Consider the following 27,001-nt stretch of genomic DNA (forward strand, 5'->3'; position numbering starts at 1 on the left):
GAGATGTTAAAATACCCGCATATGTCTAACATCGGATATTCTTGTCCCATTTTCCTCAGATAAAGATCTGAAAACAGATGGTTTCAGCATGGAGTCATGCCGCCAAATGGTCAACTTAATGGATGTATCCTTTCTGGGGTGCTGGCTGGCAGACGCGGGGGGCAGGGGCATTCAGTAGAGGGGAGCATTGAACACTGGTGGAAGGGGGCAATGTCCATAAGAAGAGGGGGGGGCAGTGAAGATTGAATGGATGCGAGGGGGCACTGTCAGTAAGAGGGGGGGCAGTGAATGGATGCCGGGGGCAGTGAATGGATGCCGGGGGCAATGTCAGTAATAGGGGGCAGTGAATGGATGCCAGGGGCAATGTCAGTAATAGGGGGCAGTGAATGGATGCCGGGGGCAATGTCCATAAGAAGAGGGGGGGGCAGTGAAGATTGAATGGATGCGAGGGGGCACTGTCAGTAAGAGGGGGGACAGTGAATGGATGCCGGGGGCAGTGAATGGATGCCGGGGGCAGTGAATGGATGCCGGGGGCAGTGAATGGATGCCGGGGGCAATGTCAGTAATAGGGGGCAGTGAATGGATGCCGGGGGCAATGTCAGTAATAGGGGGCAGTGAATGGATGCGAGGGGGCACTGTCAGTAAGAGGGGGGACAGTGAATGGATTCCGGGGGCAATGTCAGTAAGAGGGGGGGCAGTGAATGGATGCCGAGGGCAATGTCAGTAAGAGGGGGGCAGTGAATGGATGCCGGGGGCAATGTCAGTAATAGGGGGCAGTGAATGGATGCTGGGGGCACTGTCAGTAAGAGGGGGGGCAGTGAATGGATGCCGGGGGCAATGTCAGTAATAGGGGGCAGTGAATGGATGCCGGGGGGCAATGTCAGTAATAGGGGGCAGTGAATGGATGCCGGGGGCAATGTCAGTAATAGGGGGCAGTGAATGGATTCCGGGGGGCAATGTCAGTAATAGGGGGCAGTGAATGGATGCTGGGGGCACTGTCAGTAAGAGGGGGGGCAGTGAATGGATGCCGGGGGCAATGTCAGTAATAGGGGGCAGTGAATGGATGCCGGGGGGCAATGTCAGTAATAGGGGTCAGTGAATGGATGCCGGGGGCAATGTCAGTAATAGGGGTCAGTGAATGGATGCCGGGGGCAATGTCAGTAATAGGGGTCAGTGAAGGGATGCCGGGGGGCAATGTCAGTAATAGGGGGCAGTGAATGGATGCCGGGGGGCAATGTCAGTAATAGGGGGCAGTGAATGGATGCCGGGGGCAATGTCAGTAATAGGGGGCAGTGAATGGATGCCGGGGGCAATGTCAGTAATAGGGGGCAGTGAATGGATGCTGGGGGCAATGTCAGTAATAGGGGGCAGTGAATGGATGCCGGGGGCAATGTCAGTAATAGGGGGCAGTGAATGGATGCCGGGGGCAATGTCAGTAATAGGGGGCAGTGAATGGATGCCGGGGGGCAATGTCAGTAATAGGGGGCAGTGAATGGATGCCGGGGGCAATGTCAGTAATAGGGGGCAGTGAATGGATGCCGGGGGGCAATGTCAGTAATAGGGGGCAGTGAATGGATGCCGGGGGCAATGTCAGTAATAGGGGGCAGTGAATGGATGCTGGGGGCAATGTCAGTAAGAGGGGGGGCAGTGAATGGATGCGGGGGGGGGCAATGTCAGTAAGAGGGGGGGCAGTGAATGGATGCGGGGGGGGCAATGTCAGTAAGAGGGGGGGCAGTGAAGATTGCTGGAGAGGATGCGGAGGGTGTGTGCATGCAATATGTGCTGTACCCTGGCACTCAGTGATATAATGCCATGGGTGTTCTATTTATTAAGGGGAACTGTTTTTGGTTCTATCCATTCGGAACAGAGCGAGTCAGTCTTGCTTCCACACAATGCTGGACTAAAACCGGGATCTGTTCCAAACACCCGCATCCTGGCACCCGGAGTATTTCCTGAAATGTAAGCGGTGTATTCCACGCTGGTTAGTCAGTCCAAGTCGTCCTCTCGGCACAGTCGGTGTTTTGGCGGATGTTGGTTAGATCCTTAATTCGCCCTCACAGAAAGATGGCAGTGGCAAACTAGGAGTTGTGGAGTTTCAGATCCTGTGGAATAAAATCCGCAGCTGGCTGGTGAGTGACGCAGTGGGAGGAGCTCAGAATAAACACAAAACTCAATGCAGTAGTTTGGGATTGTTGGGGGAGAAGATTTGATAAAAAAAATACAATCCCTTTTGCCATTTGTGTCCCCAAAAATGAATTCTTTAGACTTTGTGCCTAGCTGTAAATCCCTCTGTGAGACTCCTGTATGTGACCTTGTTGGCCATGACTGACCGATGGCCTATGTCGCGGCTCCTGCCGTGTTTTGATCAATCAATCACCTGTTCAGATAAACGCCCTGAAGTCAGCAACGTTGCATCACCTATGGAGGTTACTATACAATCCTGGACCTATCGATGTCCAAACAGTCACAGGTTATTACTGGAACCCCTCCACCCCACCCATTAATGTTTATTAAAGTAATTCATTGCTAACAGCCGTATCCGCACGCTGTATTCTGTTTGTATCCTACATTGATGCCCTGGGTCAGATTATTACCCAATATGTAGTGTTACATGGGAGTCCGTCTCTGCCAGGAAAATCAAGAGTTAAACACAGTAAAGGAGGAGACTATATTGAAAAGAAGAAAAACTACCACAACAAGAGGACATAGTCTTAAATTAGAGGGGCAAAGGTTTAAAAATAATACCAGGAAGTATTACTTTACTGAGAGGGTAGTGGATGCATGGAATAGCCTTCCAGCTGAAGTGGTAGAGGTTAACACAGTAAAGGAGTTTAAGCATGCGTGGGATAGGCATAAGGCTATCCTAACTATAAGATAAGGCCAGGGACTAATGAAAGTATTTAGAAAATTGGGCAGACTAGATGGGCCGAATGGTTCTTATCTGCCGTCACATTCTATGTTTCTATAAGGAACCATTGGCAGGGCCGATCAATCTAATAAAGGAGTAATGTGTATGGTGGAACAAAGTGCTCTGAGTGGCTGCAGACAGTTGGATGTTATTCTCAGAGCAGAGAGAATCCTCAGCATGGACAGTGGTGATTGTGCTTAGACTCATCAAATCAGCAGCTAAATGACTGATTTAAAGCAGTTGGCAGCTTTAAAGTGCTTCATTATGATGGTTTCTTGGGGTTAAATGAAAATTTCTGAGTTTGATACTAAAACGTTAATCTTGAGATTTAGATTTAAATATGTTTCTTTGACTCCATGAAACCCGGATGAATATTGCGGGTAGCACTAACTAAACGGAGTCATTTGGAGAACGCTCCGACCCGATGCTATCTATTGGAAGCGCCGACCCATTATTGTATTCTACGGCAGCTTGTCTCCCCGTTTAGTCTGCGGCATTCAATACATTTTGTTCTCTGTTCTTGGGGGCTCTGTAAAGGAATATTCTGCAGATGTCCATCTGTTCTGTGTATAACTCTCTATCCTCCATACAGACAATCTTCCGGCAACAAGACATGGATAAATCCGGGACAATGAGTTCATACGAGCTGCGTCTCGCTCTGGAAAGTGCAGGTGAATGAATGAGATTTAATCTGTGAAAATGGCTTCTTTCACTACACTCTCACCCTTGCACTCACACGACTCTCTCCCACGGCTGCCGACACACCCTCTCCTGACTCTCTCCCATGGCTGCCGACATGCTGTCTCCTGACTCTCTCCCATGGCTGCCGACACACTCTCTCCCACGGCTGCCGACACACTCTCTCCTGACTCTCTCCCATGGCTGCCGACACACTCTCTCCTGACTCTCTCCCATGGCTGCCGACACACTCTCTCCTGACTCTCTCCCATGGCTGCCGACACACTCTCTACTGACTCTCCCCCGCGGCTGCCGACACACTCTCTCCCATGGCTGCCGACACACTCTCTCCCACGGCTGCCGACACACTCTCTCCTGACTCTCTCCCATGGCTGCCGACACACTCTCTCCTGACTCTCCCCCACGGCTGCCGACACACTCTCCTGACTCTCTCCCATGGCTGCCGACACACTCTCTCCTGACTCTCTCCCATGGCTGCCGACACACTCTCTCCTGACTCTCTCCCACAGCTGCCGACACACTCTCCTGACTCTCTCCCACGGCTGCCGACACTCTCTCCCACGGCTACCGACACTCTCTCCCACGGCTGCCGACACACTCTCTCCTGACTCTCTCCCATGGCTGTCGACACACTCTCTCCTGACTCTCTCCCATGGCTGTCGACACACTCTCTTCTGACTCTCTCCCATGGCTGCCGACATGCTGTCTCCTGACTCTCTCCCACGGCTGCCGACACTCTCTCCTGACTCTCTCCCATGGCTGCCGACACACTCTCCTGACTCTCTCCCACGGCTGCCGACACACTCTCTCCCACGGCTGCCGGCACACTCTCTTCTGACTCTCTCCCACGGCTGCCGACATGCTGTCTCCTGACTCTCTCCCACGGCTGCCGACACTCTCTCCTGACTCTCTCCCATGGCTGCTGACACACTCTCCTGACTCTCTCCCACGGCTGCCGACACACTCTCTCCTGACTCTCTCCCACGGCTGCCGACACACTCTCTCCTGACTCTCTCCCACGGCTGCCGACAGACTCTCTCCTGACTCTCTCCCACGGCTGCCGACACTCTCTCCTGACTCTCTCCCATGGCTGCCGACACACTCTCTCCTGACTCTCTCCCATGGCTGCCGGCACACTCTCTCCTGACTCACTCCCATGGCTGCCGGCACACTCTCTCCTGACTCACTCCCATGGCTGCCGGCACACTCTCTCCTGACTCACTCCCATGGCTGCCGACACACTCTCTCCTGACTCTCTCCCATGGCTGCCGGCACTCTCTCTCCTGACTCTCTCCCACGGCTGCCGGCACTCTCTCTCCTGACTCTCTCCCACGGCTGCCGGCACTCTCTCTCCTGACTCTCTCCCACGGCTGCCGGCACTCTCTCTCCTGACTCTCTCCCATGGCTGCCGACACACTCTCTCCTGACTCTCTCCCATGGCTGCCGACACACTCTCTCCTGACTCTCTCCCATGGCTGCATACACACTCTCTCCTGACTCTCTCCCACGGCTGCCGGCACACTCTCTCCTGACTCACTCCCATGGCTGCCGGCACACTCTCTCCTGACTCACTCCCATGGCTGCCGGCACTCTCACCCATGGCTACCTTTGTAATCCCATCCTTTTTGTTCTCTCCCCAGGATTCAAGCTAAACAATAAGTTGATGCAGGTTCTGGTGGCTCGATACGCCGATAATGATTTGGGAGTCGATTTCGATAACTTTGTTTGCTGTTTGGTGAAACTTGAAGCAATGTTCAGTGAGTACCGGATTATATTATTATTACAAAAAGAAAAATATAATATCCACATTTAAGACAAAACACCATTGGATTGGCTGCCAGTTAAGGACCCCATGTGGGGCTGAAAGTTTAAAAGTCGATGCAGAGTCCGTGTACCTCTTACCCCTGATGAAGGTGTACACGCAGTACATCGAAACGCGCGTCGGGCTTTTTTCTTATCTCACAGGGTCACCTTGCTGTACTATACCATGCATATTTAACATGGTATAATTTTAATAGCACTTAACCTTTCTTTTATTTTTCTGATCTATGACTGTCTAGTAAACTTAACAGGGAGAGAGAAGGTATCTTATCTCTATGCTTTTCATTAACTAACTAAAAGTGCTGCTTTACACATTACTAAACTAAGATACTATTATTACTGCTTTACACATTACTAAACTAAGATACTATTATTACTGCGTTACACATTACTAAACTAAGATACTATTATCACTGCTTTAGACATTACTAAACTAAGATACTATTATTACTGCTTTAGACATTACTAAACTAAGATACTATTATTGCTGCTTTACACATTACTAAACTAAGATACTATTATTACTGCTTTAGACATTACTAAACTAAGATACTATTATTACTGCTTTACACATTACTAAACTAAGATACTATTATTACTGCTTTACACATTACTAAACTAAGATACTATTATTACTGCTTTAGACATTACTAAACTAAGATACTATTATTACTGCTTTACACATTACTAAACTAAGATAGTATTATTACTGCTTTACACATTACTAAACTAAGATACTATTATTACTGCTTTACACATTACTAAACTAAGATACTATTATTACTGCTTTAGACATTACTAAACTAAGATACTATTATTACTGCGTTACACATTACTAAACTAAGATACTATTATTACTGCTTTAGACATTACTAAACTAAGATACTATTATTACTGCTTTACACATTACTAAACTAAGATACTATTATTACTGCTTTAGACATTACTAAACTAAGATACTATTATTACTGCTTTAGACATTACTAAACTAAGATACTATTATTACTGCTTTACACATTACTAAACTAAGATACTATTATTACTGCTTTACACATTACTAAACTAAGATACTATTATTACTGCTTTACACATTACTAAACTAAGATACTATTATTACTAAACTAAGATACTATTATTACTGCTTTAGACATTACTAAACTAAGATACTATTATTGCTGCTTTACACATTACTAAACTAAGATACTATTATTTCTGCTTTACACATTACTAAACTAAGATACTATTATTACTGCTTTACACATTACTAAACTAAGATACTATTATTACTAAACTAAGATACTATTATTACTGCTTTACACATTACTAAACTAAGATACTATTATTACTGCTTTACACATTACTAAACTAAGATACTATTATTACTGCTTTACACATTACTAAACTAAGAAACTATTATTACTGCTTTACACATTACTAAACTAAGATACTATTATTACTGCTTTACACATTACTAAACTAAGATACTATTATTACTGCTTTACACATTACTAAACTAAGATACTATTATTACTGCTTTACACATTACTAAACTAAGATACTATTAATACTGCTTTACACATTACTAAACTAAGATACTATTATTACTGCTTTACACATTACTAAACTAAGATACTGTTATTACTGCTTTACACATTACTAAACTAAGATACTATTATTACTGCTTTACACATTACTAAACTAAGATACTATTATTGCTGCTTTACACATTACTAAACTAAGATAATATTATTACTGCTTTAGACATTACTAAACTAAGATACTATTATTACTGCTTTACACATTACTAAACTAAGATACTATTATTACTGCTTTAGACATTACTAAACTAAGATACTATTATTACTGCTTTACACATTACTAAACTAAGATACTATTATTACTGCTTTAGACATTACTAAACTAAGATACTATTATTACTGCTTTACACATTACTAAACTAAGATACTATTATTACTGCTTTACACATTACTAAACTAAGATACTATTATTACTGCTTTACACATTACTAAACTAAGATACTATTATTACTGCTTTACACATTACTAAACTAAGATACTATTATTACTGCTTTACACATTACTAAACTAAGATACTATTATTACTGCTTTACACATTACTAAACTAAGATACTATTATTACTGCTTTACACATTACTAAACTAAGATACTATTATTGCTGCTTTACACATTACTAAACTAAGATACTATTATTGCTGCTTTACACATTACTAAACTAAGATGCTATTATTACTGCTTTACACATTACTAAACTAAGATACTATTATTACTGCTTTACACATTACTAAACTAAGATACTATTATTACTGCTTTACACATTACTAAACTAAGATACTATTATTACTGCTTTACACATTACTAAACTAAGATACTATTATTACTGCTTTACACATTACTAAACTAAGATACTATTATTACTGCTTTACACATTACTAAACTAAGATACTATTATTACTGCTTTACACATTACTAAACTAAGATACTATTATTACTGCTTTACACATTACTAAACTAAGATACTATTATTACTAAACTAAGATACTATTATTACTGCTTTAGACATTACTAAACTAAGATACTATTATTGCTGCTTTACACATTACTAAACTAAGATACTATTATTTCTGCTTTACACATTACTAAACTAAGATACTATTATTACTGCTTTACACATTACTAAACTAAGATACTATTATTACTAAACTAAGATACTATTATTACTGCTTTACACATTACTAAACTAAGATACTATTATTACTGCTTTACACATTACTAAACTAAGATACTATTATTACTGCTTTACACATTACTAAACTAAGAAACTATTATTACTGCTTTACACATTACTAAACTAAGATACTATTATTACTGCTTTACACATTACTAAACTAAGATACTATTATTACTGCTTTACACATTACTAAACTAAGATACTATTATTACTGCTTTACACATTACTAAACTAAGATACTATTATTACTGCTTTACACATTACTAAACTAAGATACTATTATTACTGCTTTACACATTACTAAACTAAGATACTGTTATTACTGCTTTACACATTACTAAACTAAGATACTATTATTACTGCTTTACACATTACTAAACTAAGATACTATTATTGCTGCTTTACACATTACTAAACTAAGATAATATTATTACTGCTTTACACATTACTAAACTAAGATAATATTATTACTGCTTTACACATTACTAAACTAAGATACTATTATTGCTGCTTTAGACATTACTAAACTAAGATACTATTATTACTGCTTTACACATTACTAAACTAAGATAATATTATTACTGCTTTACACATTACTAAACTAAGATACTATTATTGCTGCTTTAGACATTACTAAACTAAGATACTATTATTACTGCTTTACACATTACTAAACTAAGATACTGTTATTACTGCTTTACACATTACTAAACTAAGATACTGTTATTACTGCTTTACACATTACTAAACTAAGATACTATTATTACTGCTTTACACATTACTAAACTAAGATACTATTATTACTGCGTTACACATTACTAAACTAAGATACTATTATTACTGCTTTAGACATTACTAAACTAAGATACTATTATTGCTGCTTTACACATTACTAAACTAAGATACTATTATTACTGCTTTAGACATTACTAAACTAATATACTATTATTACTGCTTTACACATTACTAAACTAAGATGCTATTATTACTGCTTTACACATTACTAAACTAAGATACTATTATTGCTGCTTTACACATTACTAAACTAATGTACTATTATTACTGCTTTACACATTACTAAACTAAGATACTATTATTACTGCTTTACACATTACTAAACTAAGATACTATTATTGCTGCTTTACACATTACTAAACTAATATACTATTATTACTGCTTTACACATTACTAAACTAAGATACTATTATTACTGCTTTACACATTACTAAACTAAGATACTATTATTACTGCTTTACACATTACTAAACTAAGATACTATTATTACTAAACTAATATACTATTATTACTGCTTTAGACATTACTAAACTAAGATACTATTATTACTGCTTTACACATTACTAAACTAAGATACTATTATTGCTGCTTTACACATTACTAAACTAATATACTATTATTACTGCTTTACACATTACTAAACTAAGATACTATTATTACTGCTTTACACATTACTAAACTAATATACTATTATTACTGCTTTACACATTACTAAACTAAGATACTATTATTGCTGCTTTACATATTACTAAACTAAGATACTATTATTACTGCTTTACACATTACTAAACTAAGATACTATTATTACTGCTTTACACATTACTAAACTAAGATACTATTATTACTGCTTTACACATTACTAAACTAATATACTATTATTACTGCTTTACACATTACTAAACTAATATACTATTATTACTGCTTTACACATTACTAAACTAAGATACTATTATTACTGCTTTACACATTACTAAACTAAGATACTATTATTACTGCTTTACACATTACTAAACTAAGATACTATTATTACTGCTTTACACATTACTAAACTAAGATACTATTATTGCTGCTTTACACATTACTAAACTAATATACTATTATTACTGCTTTACACATTACTAAACTAAGATACTATTATTACTGCTTTACACATTACTAAACTAAGATACTATTATTACTGCGTTACACATTACTAAACTAAGATACTATTATTACTGCTTTACACATTACTAAACTAAGATACTATTATTACTGCTTTACACATTTCTAAACTAAGATACTATTATTACTAAACTAATATACTATTATTACTGCTTTAGACATTACTAAACTAAGATACTATTATTGCTGCTTTACACATTACTAAACTAAGATACTATTATTACTGCTTTACACATTACTAAACTAAGATACTATTATTACTGCTTTACACATTACTAAACTAAGATACTATTATTGCTGCTTTACATATTACTAAACTAAGATACTATTATTACTGCTTTACACATTACTAAACTAAGATACTATTATTACTGCTTTACACATTACTAAACTAAGATACTATTATTACTGCTTTACACATTACTAAACTAAGATACTATTATTACTGCTTTACACATTACTAAACTAAGATACTATTATTACTGCTTTACACATTACTAAACTAAGATACTATTATTACTGCTTTACACATTACTAAACTAAGATACTATTATTACTGCTTTACACATTACTAAACTAAGATACTATTATTACTGCTTTACACATTACTAAACTAAGATACTATTATTACTGCTTTACACATTACTAAACTAATATACTATTATTACTGCTTTACACATTACTAAACTAAGATACTATTATTGCTGCTTTACATATTACTAAACTAAGATACTATTATTACTGCTTTACACATTACTAAACTAAGATACTATTATTACTGCTTTAGACATTACTAAACTAAGATACTATTATTGCTGCTTTACACATTACTAAACTAAGATACTATTATTACTGCTTTAGACATTACTAAACTAATAAACTATTATTACTGCTTTACACATTACTAAACTAAGATGCTATTATTACTGCTTTACACATTACTAAACTAAGATACTATTATTGCTGCTTTACACATTCCTAAACTAATGTACTATTATTACTGCTTTACACATTACTAAACTAAGATACTATTATTACTGCTTTACACATTACTAAACTAAGATACTATTATTGCTGCTTTACACATTACTAAACTAATATACTATTATTACTGCTTTACACATTACTAAACTAAGATACTATTATTACTGCTTTACACATTACTAAACTAAGATACTATTATTACTGCTTTACACATTACTAAACTAAGATACTATTATTACTGCTTTACACATTACTAAACTAAGATACTATTATTACTAAACTAATATACTATTATTACTGCTTTAGACATTACTAAACTAAGATACTATTATTGCTGCTTTACACATTACTAAACTAAGATACTATTATTACTGCTTTACACATTACTAAACTAATATACTATTATTACTGCTTTACACATTACTAAACTAAGATACTATTATTGCTGCTTTACATATTACTAAACTAAGATACTATTATTACTGCTTTACACATTACTAAACTAAGATACTATTATTACTGCTTTACACATTACTAAACTAAGATACTATTATTACTGCTTTACACATTACTAAACTAAGATACTATTATTACTGCTTTACACATTACTAAACTAATATACTATTATTACTGCTTTACACATTACTAAACTAAGATACTATTATTACTGCTTTACACATTACTAAACTAAGATACTATTATTACTGCTTTACACATTACTAAACTAAGATACTATTATTACTGCTTTACACATTACTAAACTAAGATACTATTATTGCTGCTTTACACATTACTAAACTAATATACTATTATTACTGCTTTACACATTACTAAACTAATATACTATTATTACTGCTTTACACATTACTAAACTAAGATACTATTATTACTGCGTTACACATTACTAAACTAAGATACTATTATTACTGCTTTACACATTACTAAACTAAGATACTATTATTACTGCTTTACACATTACTAAACTAAGATACTATTATTACTAAACTAATATACTATTATTACTGCTTTAGACATTACTAAACTAAGATACTATTATTGCTGCTTTACACATTACTAAACTAAGATACTATTATTACTGCTTTACACATTACTAAACTAAGATACTATTATTACTGCTTTACACATTACTAAACTAAGATACTATTATTGCTGCTTTACATATTACTAAACTAAGATACTATTATTACTGCTTTACACATTACTAAACTAAGATACTATTATTACTGCTTTACACATTACTAAACTAAGATACTATTATTACTGCTTTACACATTACTAAACTAAGATACTATTATTACTGCTTTACACATTACTAAACTAAGATACTATTATTACTGCTTTACACATTACTAAACTAAGATACTATTATTACTGCTTTACACATTACTAAACTAAGATACTATTATTACTGCTTTACACATTACTAAACTAAGATACTATTATTACTGCTTTACACATTACTAAACTAAGATACTATTATTACTGCTTTACACATTACTAAACTAATATACTATTATTACTGCTTTACACATTACTAAACTAAGATACTATTATTGCTGCTTTACACATTACTAAACTAAGATACTATTATTACTGCTTTACACATTACTAAACTAAGATACTATTATTACTGCTTTACACATTACTAAACTAAGATACTATTATTACTGCTTTACACATTACTAAACTAATATACTATTATTACTGCTTTACACATTACTAAACTAATATACTATTATTACTGCTTTACACATTACTAAACTAAGATACTATTATTACTGCTTTACACATTACTAAACTAAGATACTATTATTACTGCTTTACACATTACTAAACTAATATACTATTATTACTGCTTTACACATTACTAAACTAAGATACTATTATTGCTGCTTTACACATTACTAAACTAAGATACTATTATTACTGCTTTACACATTACTAAACTAAGATACTATTATTGCTGCTTTACACATTACTAAACTAAGATACTATTATTACTGCTTTACACATTACTAAACTAAGATACTATTATTGCTGCTTTACACATTACTAAACTAAGATACTATTATTACTGCTTTACACATTACTAAACTAAGATACTATTATTACTGCTTTACACATTACTAAACTAAGATACTATTATTGCTGCTTTACACATTACTAAACTAAGATACTATTATTGCTGCTTTACACATTACTAAACTAAGATACTATTATTGCTGCTTTACACATTACTAAACTAAGATACTATTATTACTAAACTAAGATACTATTATTGCTGCTTTACACATTACTAAACTAAGATACTATTATTACTGCTTTACACATTACTAAACTAAGATACTATTATTACTGCTTTACACATTACTAAACTAAGATACTATTATTACTGCTTTACACATTACTAAACTAAGATACTATTATTGCTGCTTTACACATTACTAAACTAAGATACTATTATTACTGCTTTACACATTACTAAACTAAGATACTATTATTACTGCTTTACACATTACTAAACTAAGATACTATTATTACTAAACTAAGATACTATTATTGCTGCTTTACACATTACTAAACTAAGATACTATTATTACTGCTTTACACATTACTAAACTAAGATACTATTATTACTGCTTTACACATTACTAAACTAAGATACTATTATTACTGCTTTACACATTACTAAACTAAGATACTATTATTACTGCTTTACACATTACTAAACTAAGATACTATTATTGCTGCTTTACACATTACTAAACTAAGATACTATTATTACTGCTTTACACATTACTAAACTAAGATACTATTATTACTGCTTTACACATTACTAAACTAAGATACTATTATTACTGCTTTACACATTACTAAACTAAGATACTATTATTGCTGCTTTACACATTACTAAACTAAGATACTATTATTACTGCTTTACACATTACTAAACTAAGATACTATTATTACTGCTTTACACATTACTAAACTAAGATACTATTATTACTGCTTTACACATTACTAAACTAAGATACTATTATTGCTGCTTTACACATTACTAAACTAAGATACTATTATTACTGCTTTACACATTACTAAACTAAGATACTATTATTACTGCTTTACACATTACTAAACTAAGATACTATTATTACTGCTTTACACATTACTAAACTAAGATACTATTATTACTGCTTTACACATTACTAAACTAAGATACTATTATTACTAAACTAAGATACTATTATTACTGCTTTATACATTACTAAACTAAGATACTATTATTACTGCTTTACACATTACTAAACTAAGATACTATTATTACTGCTTTACACATTACTAAACTAAGATGCTATTATTACTGCTTTACACATTACTAAACTAAGATGCTATTATTACTGCTTTACACATTACTAAACTAAGATACTATTATTACTGCTTTACACATTACTAAACTAACATACTATTATTACTGCTTTACACATTACTAAACTAAGATACTATTATTACTGCTTTACACATTACTAAACTAAGATACTATTATTACTGCTTTACACATTACTAAACTAAGATACTATTATTACTGCTTTACACATTACTAAACTAAGATACTATTATTACTAAACTAAGATACTATTATTACTGCTTTACACATTACTAAACTAAGATACTATTATTACTGCTTTACACATTACTAAACTAAGATACTATTATTACTGCTTTACACATTACTAAACTAAGATACTATTATTGCTGCTTTACACATTACTAAACTAAGATACTATTATTACTGCTTTACACATTACTAAACTAAGATACTATTATTACTGCTTTACACATTACTAAACTAAGATACTATTATTACTAAACTAAGATACTATTATTACTGCTTTAGACATTACTAAACTAAGATACTATTATTGCTGCTTTACACATTACTAAACTAAGATACTATTATTACTGCGTTACACATTGTGGCAAATCTAGCCACTTCTGGACTATATGCAGTATAGGTTGTCCGTAGGCTGACTGTATGATGTGTTCCGTTAAATGTGTATGTATTGTGCTATGGCCGTTCGCACGCTGGCAGCCGTACGCTGCCAGCGTACCAGCATTCATACGACGAAAACACGGCTATCCTGGCCATTCGCCGTACGAATACGGGCTCCCCAGGTCGACCACACACTCCCAAGTCGTGTGGTACCAAGTAACCGATTGCAACATTGTTGCAATCGGTAATTAAGGGCTCTCCTAGGTGGCCGTCGATCCACTACCGACCATGCGGCGGTCGGCCATCTTGGATCCTTTGTCTCTGCAGCGGTGTTCGGTCGTCGAGAGCCTGGACTTGAAAACGGCTACTCGATGATCCGAGCCCCGCTGGGTTTCCAGAGCGTTCGGGAGTTCCGCGTTCGGTACATTATATGTCCCGTATTTATTCGGTACTTTTAAACCAACTTTCATGTTTAAATGTATTATGTGCGGCGTTCGGTCAATTCAGCTGGGATCAGAGCGGTATTCTCACAAAGTGTGCGCTCCGACCCCAGCTATCTACCGAACGTTCGATTATTCCAAAGTACCGAATATTATGTGAATTATGGATTTTAGAGTCAATTGTCGGTTTTGCTACACGAGGGGATAATCCACTTAATCGTCCATTTTAGTGGGAGTATCCCTCTCGTGTCGCAATGCCTGTTGGGAAAGTCACAATGCATGTTGGGAGAAATCCCCTGGATGATCTGTGTGGAAACCCCTTGCATGGGGAACTGTATAAATACGCTGCTTGTGAATAAACCGAGTTAGTTGACTCCCAAACTGTGTTTCGTCCGGTTATTGGGAGGATTGGGAATATTGCCTTGCTTTCTACTCAGACTGTGGATTTCCTGAAGATACCAACGGATGTCGTGGACGGTTATACCGCATACCGTTACAATTGGTGGCAAGCGACGGGATCCGAACCTTACAGCCGAAAAAGCAGCGTTCGTGTAAACTGGAACTACCGAACAAGGAAAGCAAGGGCAATTCGTATGGAGATTGACTACACCATACTGAAACGACAGACTTTAAAAGAGCTACTGGAAGCCAGGGGCAAGATAGCCAGCAACAAATCTAAGGCTGTGCTGATCGCTGAACTAATGGAGGGAGACAGAGCCCGCAGCACTACACCTCCACCAGCCAAGGAAGAGACCCCATTCCAAAAAGAGCTACGAACCAGGTTGGAGTTTCTGCCGCAACCAGTATCGTTGGAAATGTTGACCGTGATGATATCGGATGTACAGGACTATCTGCTGGCAACCAACCCACCAGCAACCCCACCTAGGGCAGAGTCTGTTACTGCCTCCACCTACGGACAAATAAAGCCCAAAGTCCCACATCACGCCTTTAAAGCGTTTTGTGAAGAAAAGGACGAAATCGATGGGTACTTACAGGATTTTGAGCGGCTGTGCGATTTGCACGATCTGGAACCCGCAGTATGGGTACCGCTGCTGGCCGGTAAATTATCGGGTAGGGCAGCTGAAGCCTACCGTGCTGTACCTCGAGAGGACAGCAAAGATTACCCTAAAGTAAAGAGGGCGATCTTGGAGAGGTATGCTATTACCCCAGAAGCATACCGGCGCAAGTTCAGGGGCTTGCGCAAACCGGAGAAAGATTCTCACGCAGAGTGGGCACACAAGCTGGATCAAGCATCGCAAGGATGGATACAGGCCAGCAACGCCACTAATATGGAGGAGTTACGGCAGCTTATGCTACTGGAGCAGTTTTTTAATGGCTTGTCCCCAGACGCACAAGAATGGGTGAGAGACCGTAAACCCCTCACCTTACCCGAAGCCGCTAGATTGGCGGATCAGCATTTTGATGCCCGGAGGCATCACGGATCACAGAATAAGGCCCTCCCTCGGATTACCGGGCCACCCCATAATTTTACTCCTACCGGCCCCACCGTACCCCTGCACAGGCCAGCACTGAATACTCCACCACCCCCCTCCCGATACAACGGCCGGGCTAACATTCAGTGTCACACCTGCAAGCAGTGGGGACACATTTCTCGGGAGTGCACCCAAAACAGGAGCCGGCAGGCTTGGAATCAGGTGCGACAAAATTTGGCACCAAGGGCTGCTGCACACCATTACCAGGTAGCCCCCGTCACCCAAGAATTGCTGAGCGCTCAAGTTGAGGAGCCGCTAGGGGTGCTCCACGAAGTAATGTCGGTCCGAGCCACCGACAACCGACAACATCATCGGCAGCTAGTAACCCTAGAGGGCAAGGAGGTACAAGGGCTCAGGGATTCGGGAGCCACTTTGACTTTGGTTGCACCACATTTGGTCCCGGGCGCAACCCACACTGGCGGGTCAGTGGCAGTACGGGTGGCCGGGGGAGCAGTATACCGGCTACCGACTGCCAAAGTACACTTGGATTGGGGTGTGGGAGAGGGGACTGTGGAAGTAGGGCTTATGCAAAATTTACCTGCAGATGTTGTGCTGGGGAATGACTTAGGCCAAATGACTTCCGCTTTTATTCCCCAGACTCCCTATCAGGAGGCACACCCCGTAACCACCCGGCAACAGGCTCGCACCACGGCTACACCGATGCACTCTGAGGCTCAGGTAAGAGACCATGCTCCCCAACCGACCCCCATGTCCTGGGATACCCCGACTACCTTTGCGACCGAAGTCCAGACCGATCCCACCCTCCAAGTATATAGGGACCGGGCACAAACAGACCAAACCGGGCTAGAGGGGGAGCGGTACATCTGGGAGAAGGAGTTGTTATACCGTGTCACGACTAAAGATGTGGGGGGGTCTGTCACCCTGACTAACAAGCAGCTAGTGGTACCGCAAAAGTATAGACAGGAGCTGCTTAGAATTGCTCATGACATTCCCTTGTCAGGACACCTAGGGATGACCCGTACCCGGTACCGCTTAACGCATGCCTTCTTCTGGCCCGGCATCTCGCAGGATGTGCGCCAGTATTGCACCTCTTGCGACGTATGTCAGAGAGTAGGTAAACGAGGGGATCGCCACAAGGCCAAGCTATGTCCCCTACCCATTATCGCAGAGCCCTTCAGCCGCGTAGCGGTAGATATCGTAGGGCCCCTGCCAAAACCCAGTCCCTCTGGCAAAAGGTACATTCTGACTGTAGTGGATTACGCCACCAGGTACCCCGAAGCTGTGGCCCTCACTAATATACATGCCGAGACCGTAGCGGAGGCATTAATGAAAGTGTTTTCCCGGGTAGGGTTCCCCCAAGAGATAATCTCGGACCGAGGTACCCAGTTTACGGCCGAAGTTACTCAACATATGTGGAAGGTATGTGGCATTAAGCCAATAGTTAATTCCGCCTACCACCCCCAGTCCAATGGGTTATGTGAGAGGTTCAACGGGACACTGAAGCAGATGCTTCGGACGTTCGGGGAGACCCACAAAGACTGGGAGAGGTTTCTGCCTCACCTACTCTTTGCTTATAGAGAGGTTCCCCAGGAGTCGACCGGATTCTCCCCGTTTGAATTACTATTTGGGAGGAGGGTGCGGGGACCCTTGAACTTAATTAGGGAACATTGGGAGGGAGAGAGTACTACCAACGAGACCCCTATCATATCATACGTCCTGGAATTCAGGGACCGTCTGGAGGCGCTCACTCAGGCTGTACACACCAACCTCCAGGCGGCCCAGCAACGACAGCGACGCTGGTACGATAGAGGAGCCCGAGACCGCAGCTTTCAGGTGGGACAGAAAGTTCTAATTTTAAAACCTGTCCGCACAGACAAGCTGCAGGCCATCTGGCAAGGCCCATACCAGGTAGTGGAGCAGCGATGCGACACTACCTATGTGATCGGCCCCTGCTCAGGGGTAGGGAAGAGGCGCATGCTCCACGTGAACCTGCTCAAACCCTATCATGAGAGGATCGAGGATGTGACGGCCATCTGCGCCTCCTCCTTAGAGGATCAGGAGAACCTACCCTTACCTGACCTACTAGAACCCGAGGCACCGATAGAGCCCTCCCAGGGAGTTCAGCTGGGGGAGCGGCTAAGCGCCCATGAGCGTGCCCAGGTACAAGCGCTGATCGAAGCCAAAGGGGCTACCTTCTCCAATTTACCTGGTTACACTCCGCTAGCCACTCACCGAGTAGACACCCTGGGACAGCTACCTATGAGACAGGCTCCATATAGGGTTCCGGAATCCGTCCGTACCCATATGAAAGCCGAGCTAGATGAGATGTTACAGCTAGGGGTTATCGAACCCTCCGATAGCCCCTGGGCATCGCCGGTAGTCCTAGTACCGAAAAAGGATGGCACCACTCGGTTCTGTGTCGACTACCGGAGGCTAAATGACAAAACGGTGTCTGATGCCTACCCGATGCCCCGGATAGACGAGCTGTTAGATAAGATGGCACGGGGCCAGTATCTCACTACCATTGATTTGTGTAAGGGATACTGGCAAATTCCACTAGCCGATGACGCCGTCCCCAAGTCGGCGTTTGTCACTCCGTTTGGCCTGTACCATTTCAAGGTCATGCCCTTCGGAATGAAAAACGCTCCGGCTACCTTTCAGCGGATGGTAGATCGGCTACTGGACGGGTTCCAAGAGTATGCCTGTGCCTATCTAGATGACATAGCCATCTTTAGCCAGACCTGGGAGGATCACCTACACCACATAGGGGCGATCCTAGATCGTATTGGGGAGGCTGGGTTAACGTTAAAGCCTAGCAAGTGCCACATAGGTATGGCTGAGGTGCAGTATCTGGGGCACCGAGTAGGGTGTGGGCAGCAGAGACCCGAGCCAGCCAAGATTGAGGCCGTAGCAAAGTGGCCTACCCCCAGGACTAAGACTCAGGTGCTGGCGTTTTTAGGGACGGCCGGCTACTACCGGAAGTTTGTTCCAGACTATAGCACCCTGGCCAAACCCCTGACGGACTTGACTAAAAAGAACCTTCCCCGACAGGTTGTCTGGGCCCCAGAGTGTGAGCAGGCATTCCAGCAACTCAAAACGGCTCTAACTAATGCTCCTGTGTTGACTGCTCCTGATCCAACTAAAAGATTTCTTGTTCACACAGACGCTTCAATGTTTGGATTGGGAGCAGTACTGAGCCAAGTGGGAGCCGATGGCGGAGAACACCCCGTAGCTTACCTAAGCCGCAAGTTACTACCGCGTGAAGTGAGCTACGCTGCCATCGAGAAAGAATGCCTGGCCGTGGTGTGGGCCCTCAAAAAGTTACAGCCATATTTGTACGGACAACCTTTTTCCTTACTCACAGATCACAACCCGTTGGTGTGGCTGAACCGTGTATCTGGGGACAATGCCCGGCTGCTGCGCTGGAGTTTGGCGCTGCAGCCCTTTGACTTTACCATTCACTATCGGCCCGGAAAACAAAACGGTAACGCTGACGGGTTATCCAGACAGACTGAACTCGAAAAGTGATCTGTGAGTACTCTCCCGGACATCCCCAAGCCGATCCGTTGGGATCAGACTGTGTATGCCGGCTTGGTTCTGGGGGAGCATTGTGGCAAATCTAGCCACTTCTGGACTATATGCAGTATAGGTTGTCCGTAGGCTGACTGTATGATGTGTTCCGTTAAATGTGTATGTATTGTGCTATGGCCGTTCGCACGCTGGCAGCCGTACGCTGCCAGCGTACCAGCATTCATACGACGAAAACACGGCTATCCTGGCCATTCGCCGTACGAATACGGGCTCCCCAGGTCGACCACACACTCCCAAGTCGTGTGGTACCAAGTAACCGATTGCAACATTGTTGCAATCGGTAATTAAGGGCTCTCCTAGGTGGCCGTCGATCCACTACCGACCATGCGGCGGTCGGCCATCTTGGATCCTTTGTCTCTGCAGCGGTGTTCGGTCGTCGAGAGCCTGGACTTGAAAACGGCTACTCGATGATCCGAGCCCCGCTGGGTTTCCAGAGCGTTCGGGAGTTCCGCGTTCGGTACATTATATGTCCCGTATTTATTCGGTACTTTTAAACCAACTTTCATGTTTAAATGTATTATGTGCGGCGTTCGGTCAATTCAGCTGGGATCAGAGCGGTATTCTCACAAAGTGTGCGCTCCGACCCCAGCTATCTACCGAACGTTCGATTATTCCAAAGTACCGAATATTATGTGAATTATGGATTTTAGAGTCAATTGTCGGTTTTGCTACACGAGGGGATAATCCACTTAATCGTCCATTTTAGTGGGAGTATCCCTCTCGTGTCGCAATGCCTGTTGGGAAAGTCACAATGCATGTTGGGAGAAATCCCCTGGATGATCTGTGTGGAAACCCCTTGCATGGGGAACTGTATAAATACGCTGCTTGTGAATAAACCGAGTTAGTTGACTCCCAAACTGTGTTTCGTCCGGTTATTGGGAGGATTGGGAATATTGCCTTGCTTTCTACTCAGACTGTGGATTTCCTGAAGATACCAACGGATGTCGTGGACGGTTATACCGCATACCGTTACACACATTACTAAACTAAGATACTATTATTGCTGCTTTACACATTACTAAACTAAGATACTATTATTACTGCTTTACACATTACTAAACTAAGATACTATTATTACTGCTTTACACATTACTAAACTAAGATACTATTATTACTGCTTTACACATTACTAAACTAAGATACTATTATTGCTGCTTTACACATTACTAAACTAAGATACTATTATTACTGCTTTACACATTACTAAACTAAGATACTATTATTGCTGCTTTACACATTACTAAACTAAGATACTATTATTACTGCTTTACACATTACTAAACTAAGATACTATTATTACTGCTTTACACATTACTAAACTAAGATACTATTATTACTGCTTTACACATTACTAAACTAAGATACTATTATTACTGCTTTACACATTACTAAACTAAGATACTATTATTACTGCTTTACACATTACTAAACTAAGATACTATTATTGCTGCTTTACACATTACTAAACTAAGATACTATTATTACTGCTTTACACATTACTAAACTAAGATACTATTATTACTGCTTTACACATTACTAAACTAAGATACTATTATTGCTGCTTTACACATTACTAAACTAAGATACTATTATTACTGCTTTACACATTACTAAACTAAGATACTATTATTGCTGCTTTACACATTACTAAACTAAGATACTATTACTACTGCTTTACACATTACTAAACTAAGATACTATTATTACTGCTTTACACATTACTAAACTAAGATACTATTATTACTGCTTTACACATTACTAAACTAAGATACTATTATTGCTGCTTTACACATTACTAAACTAAGATACTATTATTACTGCTTTAGACATTACATACTAAGATACTATTATCGCTGCTTTACACATTACTAAACTAAGATACTATTATTGCTGCTTTACACATTACTAAACTAAAATACTATTATTGCTGCTTTACACATTACTAAACTAAGATACTATTATTACTGCTTTACACATTACTAAACTAAGATACTATTATTACTGCTTTACACATTACTAAACTAAGATACTATTATTACTAAACTAAGATACTATTATTACTGCTTTACACATTACTAAACTAAGATACTATTATTACTGCTTTACACATTACTAAACTAAGATACTATTATTACTAAACTAAGATACTATTATTACTGCTTTACACATTACTAAACTAAGATACTATTATTACTAAACTAAGATACTATTATTACTGCTTTAGACATTGCTAAACTAAGATACTATTATTACTAAACTAAGATACTATTATTACTGCTTTAGACATTACTAAACTAAGATACTATTATTACTGCGTTACACATTACTAAACTAAGATACTATTATTACTGCTTTACACATTACTAAACTAAGATACTATTATTGCTGCTTTACACATTACTAAACTAAGATAATATTATTACTGCTTTACACATTACTAAACTAAGATAATATTATTACTGCTTTACACATTACTAAACTAAGATACTATTATTACTGCTTTACACATTACTAAACTAAGATGCTATTATTACTGCTTTACACATTACTAAACTAAGATACTATTATTACTGCTTTAGACATTACTAAACTAAGATACTATTATTACTAAACTAAGATACTATTATTACTGCTTTAGACATTACTAAACTAAGATACTGTTATTACTGCTTTAGACATTACTAAACTAAGATACTATTATTACTGCTTTAGACATTACTAAACTAAGATACTATTATTACTGCTTTACACATTACTAAACTAAGATACTATTATTGCTGCTTTACACATTACTAAACTAAGATACTATTATTACTGCTTTACACATTACTAAACTAAGATACTATTATTACTAAACTAAGATACTATTATTACTGCTTTACACATTACTAAACTAAGATACTATTATGTGGTATATTCACAATGGCAAATATCCACTATCTTTGATGTATCTCAGCCTTGCTTCAAGCTACGTTCACATATCACAGTGAACATTTACTATTGTAACTGACTATCTCCCTTTACCTTGCAAACTGGACTCAATTAACCCTTAGGATGCCCCAAAGCTTGGCCAATTCACAATGAAGCCTTTATTGTAGGAATCCTAACGGAGTTTTTTTACAGCCAGAGAAAGGCAACTTTGCTTTAGCAATTACCCTGACACTTATACTTTTGGTTCTAAGTCAGATCAGCATTGTGTGAAGCTTTCCACATTATCCAGCATTTATAGGCAATCCGTTTGTTTTGTTTTGAATGTGGATATTATACCAGGGGTTAAGCCCCAGACACCACTGGAGTGTCATTTTGGTGACCATAATAAAGTTAAGAGGATCTGCAGTCGCAGACTATCCCAACTTTTATATTTCTCTTCATTTATATAATTATTAGTAGTATTTGTAAAGTACCAGAAAGTTCCGTAGCGCTGTGCAATAGGTGGACTAACAGACATTGTTGGACGCACAGGAACAGACGGTAAGAGGGTCCTGCTCAAACCAGCTTACATTCTACAGAGCGTGGGGTAAAGTGACGTAAGACGGTGTATTTCCTGTACGGGAAAGGTGTGTTACTGTAATAATTTACAGTCAAGGGGTAGTTTATTGGATTATATAGTTGCAGGAGGGGAAGCAGGGGCAATAACAAATTATACAGCCTATAGTATGCACTCTGTCCTTATATACAGCTCATAGCGCCCACTCTGTCCTTATATACAGTTCACACTGTGCATTCTGGCCTGTATATGCTGTGCCGCCTGTCCACAAGCAGGATTATATAAGGAATAATATCACTGTTCCCCGTCCCCATTACTCCCTGCTTTCTTTTCACAGGATTCTTTAAGGCTATGGATGAGGAAGGGAGCGGCACAGCAGCAATGAATCTTGGAGAGGTAAGTGTTTCCTACAGCTCACCGGGATAAAGGGGTTATTCTCTCACCGCTTCTCTCACCGCTCCTCTCACCGCTCTTGGGTCGGGCTTTCTCACCGCTCTTGGGTCGGGCTTTCTCACCGCTCTTGGGTCGGGGCTTGCTCACCGCTCTTGGGTCGGGGCTTGCTCACCGCTCTTGGGTCAGGGCTTGCTCACCGCTCTTGGGTCGGGGATTGCTCACCGCTCTTGGGTCGGGGCTTGCTCACCGCTCTTGGGTCGGGGCTTGCTCATTGCTCCTGGATTGAAAACTTGCTAACCTACAGAAGTACAAGTTCCATGATGCTTTGCCAGTAATAGGCTGGGGACCTCTTTTGCCAATTGCAAATCAGTGAAAAGGAGTAGCATGGGGTCAGATTATGTTTATAGACTGTAATTTAATAATATATATATATATTCATTAATACTATCTGACTGCTATTTTGCTTTTTTTATTGTACATATTGGAGAGGTTAGGGATGAGCAGGACTGGAGTGATATTTAGCCCAGAAGACATGGCGGATGTGGGGATTTATCTTCTGAACACTCATGTCTTGATCCAAGATTTTATCTGATGTTTGCTTTTCTCTTCCAGTGGTTGACGATGACAATGTGTGGATAATATGATGACGTGCGGACTGTGGCATTTTGTGGGTTTGCTGCCAAACACTCCTCCCTGCCCCACGCCTGCTGTCATTCACTTCATTATCTAGGGTTTTAATCACTAGGACAGAACGCAATGTCTCATCACAATCATTTCCCACAATCTTCTGCACCCAATAAAGTCCTACACAGCCATGTTGCTGCAGTCCTTTAACCAGGCTGAGAGACCTTGGGTTCTCCGTGGCCCATGTAGATCTCAGTGTGGCCAATCTGACACTCCTCGCATTGTGGGGTCCAGCAGGATTCCAACTATTGTCTCCTCTCCTGGATCACAGGGCTTCTCTCTGTAGAACATTTATCACCAGAGTGACTTCTTATAAGAACTTTATGCTCCAATGTATCATCAGGGATAAATACACAAGTAGAACCTCCAGGAATCCAACGCCAGGTCCCTTCTATCACACATAAAGACTGGTTTTCCATAATGTACCTTCATAATGCACATTTAAAGTCTGGGGGGTGGAGTTATTCATGGACCGGCCAGGGAAGGACTGTGTTCTCCTTCTGACCATTATTTGGGTTTCCCAACGAGTGTTCAGTAAACATACTACGGTCTCTCTTCCCAGTTTCTTTATTGGATGATTACAGACCTTCCTTGACCAACAGGGTAAAACCAATCTCCCATAATGACGTCTAACATTTAAAAACGTTAGGTCGCTTTGCTCTCCACTTGGATCAGAAAGATGGTCAACATGTCAGCAGTGAAAGGGTCCTTTTAATAACATTGGAAAATACCAATTCTCCTGTCAGCAGAGGTGAGATTCTTGGACCCCACGTCTGTTCTCCAATGTGACGCCCATACTGCCCTCTGTCTGGTGTGGTTTTTACCCCAAGATAATTGTGTTCCCCATGTAACACACCTGGCACTGATTTTGGTCCTGATTTACTGTTACAAGGTTCTGTGAATATTGTGGATTTCTGTTAAGAGTGTTCAAAGCCAATATAAATTGCCTTAAAGTGGAAAATCCCTGATATTTCTCAAATAATGTGTTATGCAAAAATCCGCACAGGATTAGTTTGAACATCACTGTGAACCGCAGGAGTTATAACCCCGGCTGAAATTGGGTACATCGGTTAATGGTGGATATACACAGGATAACTCTTCACCAGTGACCGAATCATCCCCAGCCCACATATGTATGAATGTTTTAAATTTCTCTTTTTATATTAGAATGGATTGTGTAACTTGATCAATAAAGATTGGAATAAAAGATTAAATGGTCATGAAGTTTCTCAGTTCTTCTCTAGGTGTTCGATTGCATTCAATGGGCTCAATTAGTATATTAAAAGGGTTACTCCATGTCAGGATCGGGACAGGGATCCAACACGCAGAGTACAAACGGGTACAGGGTACGTATACCGGACCTTAGAATGGCCGGACTAACGTAAGGAGTAAGCAAAGAATGGTCTAGAGACAAGCCGAGGTCGAGGGAACGAGAGAGCAAGTAAGCGAGAGACAAGCCGAGTCAAAGGGTAATAGAGGTAAACGAAGTAGAACAGACAAGCCGGGTCAAAACCAAAGAGACTGACAAAATACAAGAGCACTGAGTGACTAGACAAGCTAGAACCACGACAGGGCAATGAACAAATGTAGAAAGCCCTAATTTATACCCTGGTTCCAAACAGGTAATCACGCCCCCGACGAATCCTCATTCGTGCTTGGGGTTTGATTGACAGATCGGGTCGGGTTGTCGTCATGACGTCGGCTATTGAGCGCCGCATCATAAAAGGAAGTAGATCCCTCGCGGCCGGCTTGTAAACGACCGAGGGAACCGCGGGGAACGAGTGATTCAACCCTTTTGTAAGG

The 27,001-nt window shown here is 39.7% G+C and overlaps 1 protein-coding gene across 1 annotated transcript in view; it reads left to right on the forward strand.

Annotated features, from left to right (window-relative positions):
- The window catches only part of CAPN11 (calpain 11), an 86,561-nt gene extending 60,909 nt beyond the window's left edge, over positions 1 to 25,652 (forward strand). The window contains exons 17-22 of the mRNA XM_063444150.1: positions 60 to 124; positions 2,061 to 2,129; positions 3,501 to 3,579; positions 5,248 to 5,364; positions 24,459 to 24,517; positions 25,127 to 25,652. Coding sequence (XP_063300220.1) covers positions 60 to 124; positions 2,061 to 2,129; positions 3,501 to 3,579; positions 5,248 to 5,364; positions 24,459 to 24,517; positions 25,127 to 25,153 — 416 coding nt within the window. The 3' untranslated portion in view covers positions 25,154 to 25,652. The remainder of the gene's footprint in view (positions 1 to 59; positions 125 to 2,060; positions 2,130 to 3,500; positions 3,580 to 5,247; positions 5,365 to 24,458; positions 24,518 to 25,126) is intronic.
- Positions 25,653 to 27,001: the final 1,349 nt, after the last annotated feature.

The sequence above is a fragment of the Pelobates fuscus genome, chromosome 2 (genome assembly GCF_036172605.1).
Source record: "Pelobates fuscus isolate aPelFus1 chromosome 2, aPelFus1.pri, whole genome shotgun sequence".
In the NCBI taxonomy this organism is placed as follows: Eukaryota; Metazoa; Chordata; class Amphibia; order Anura; family Pelobatidae; genus Pelobates; species Pelobates fuscus.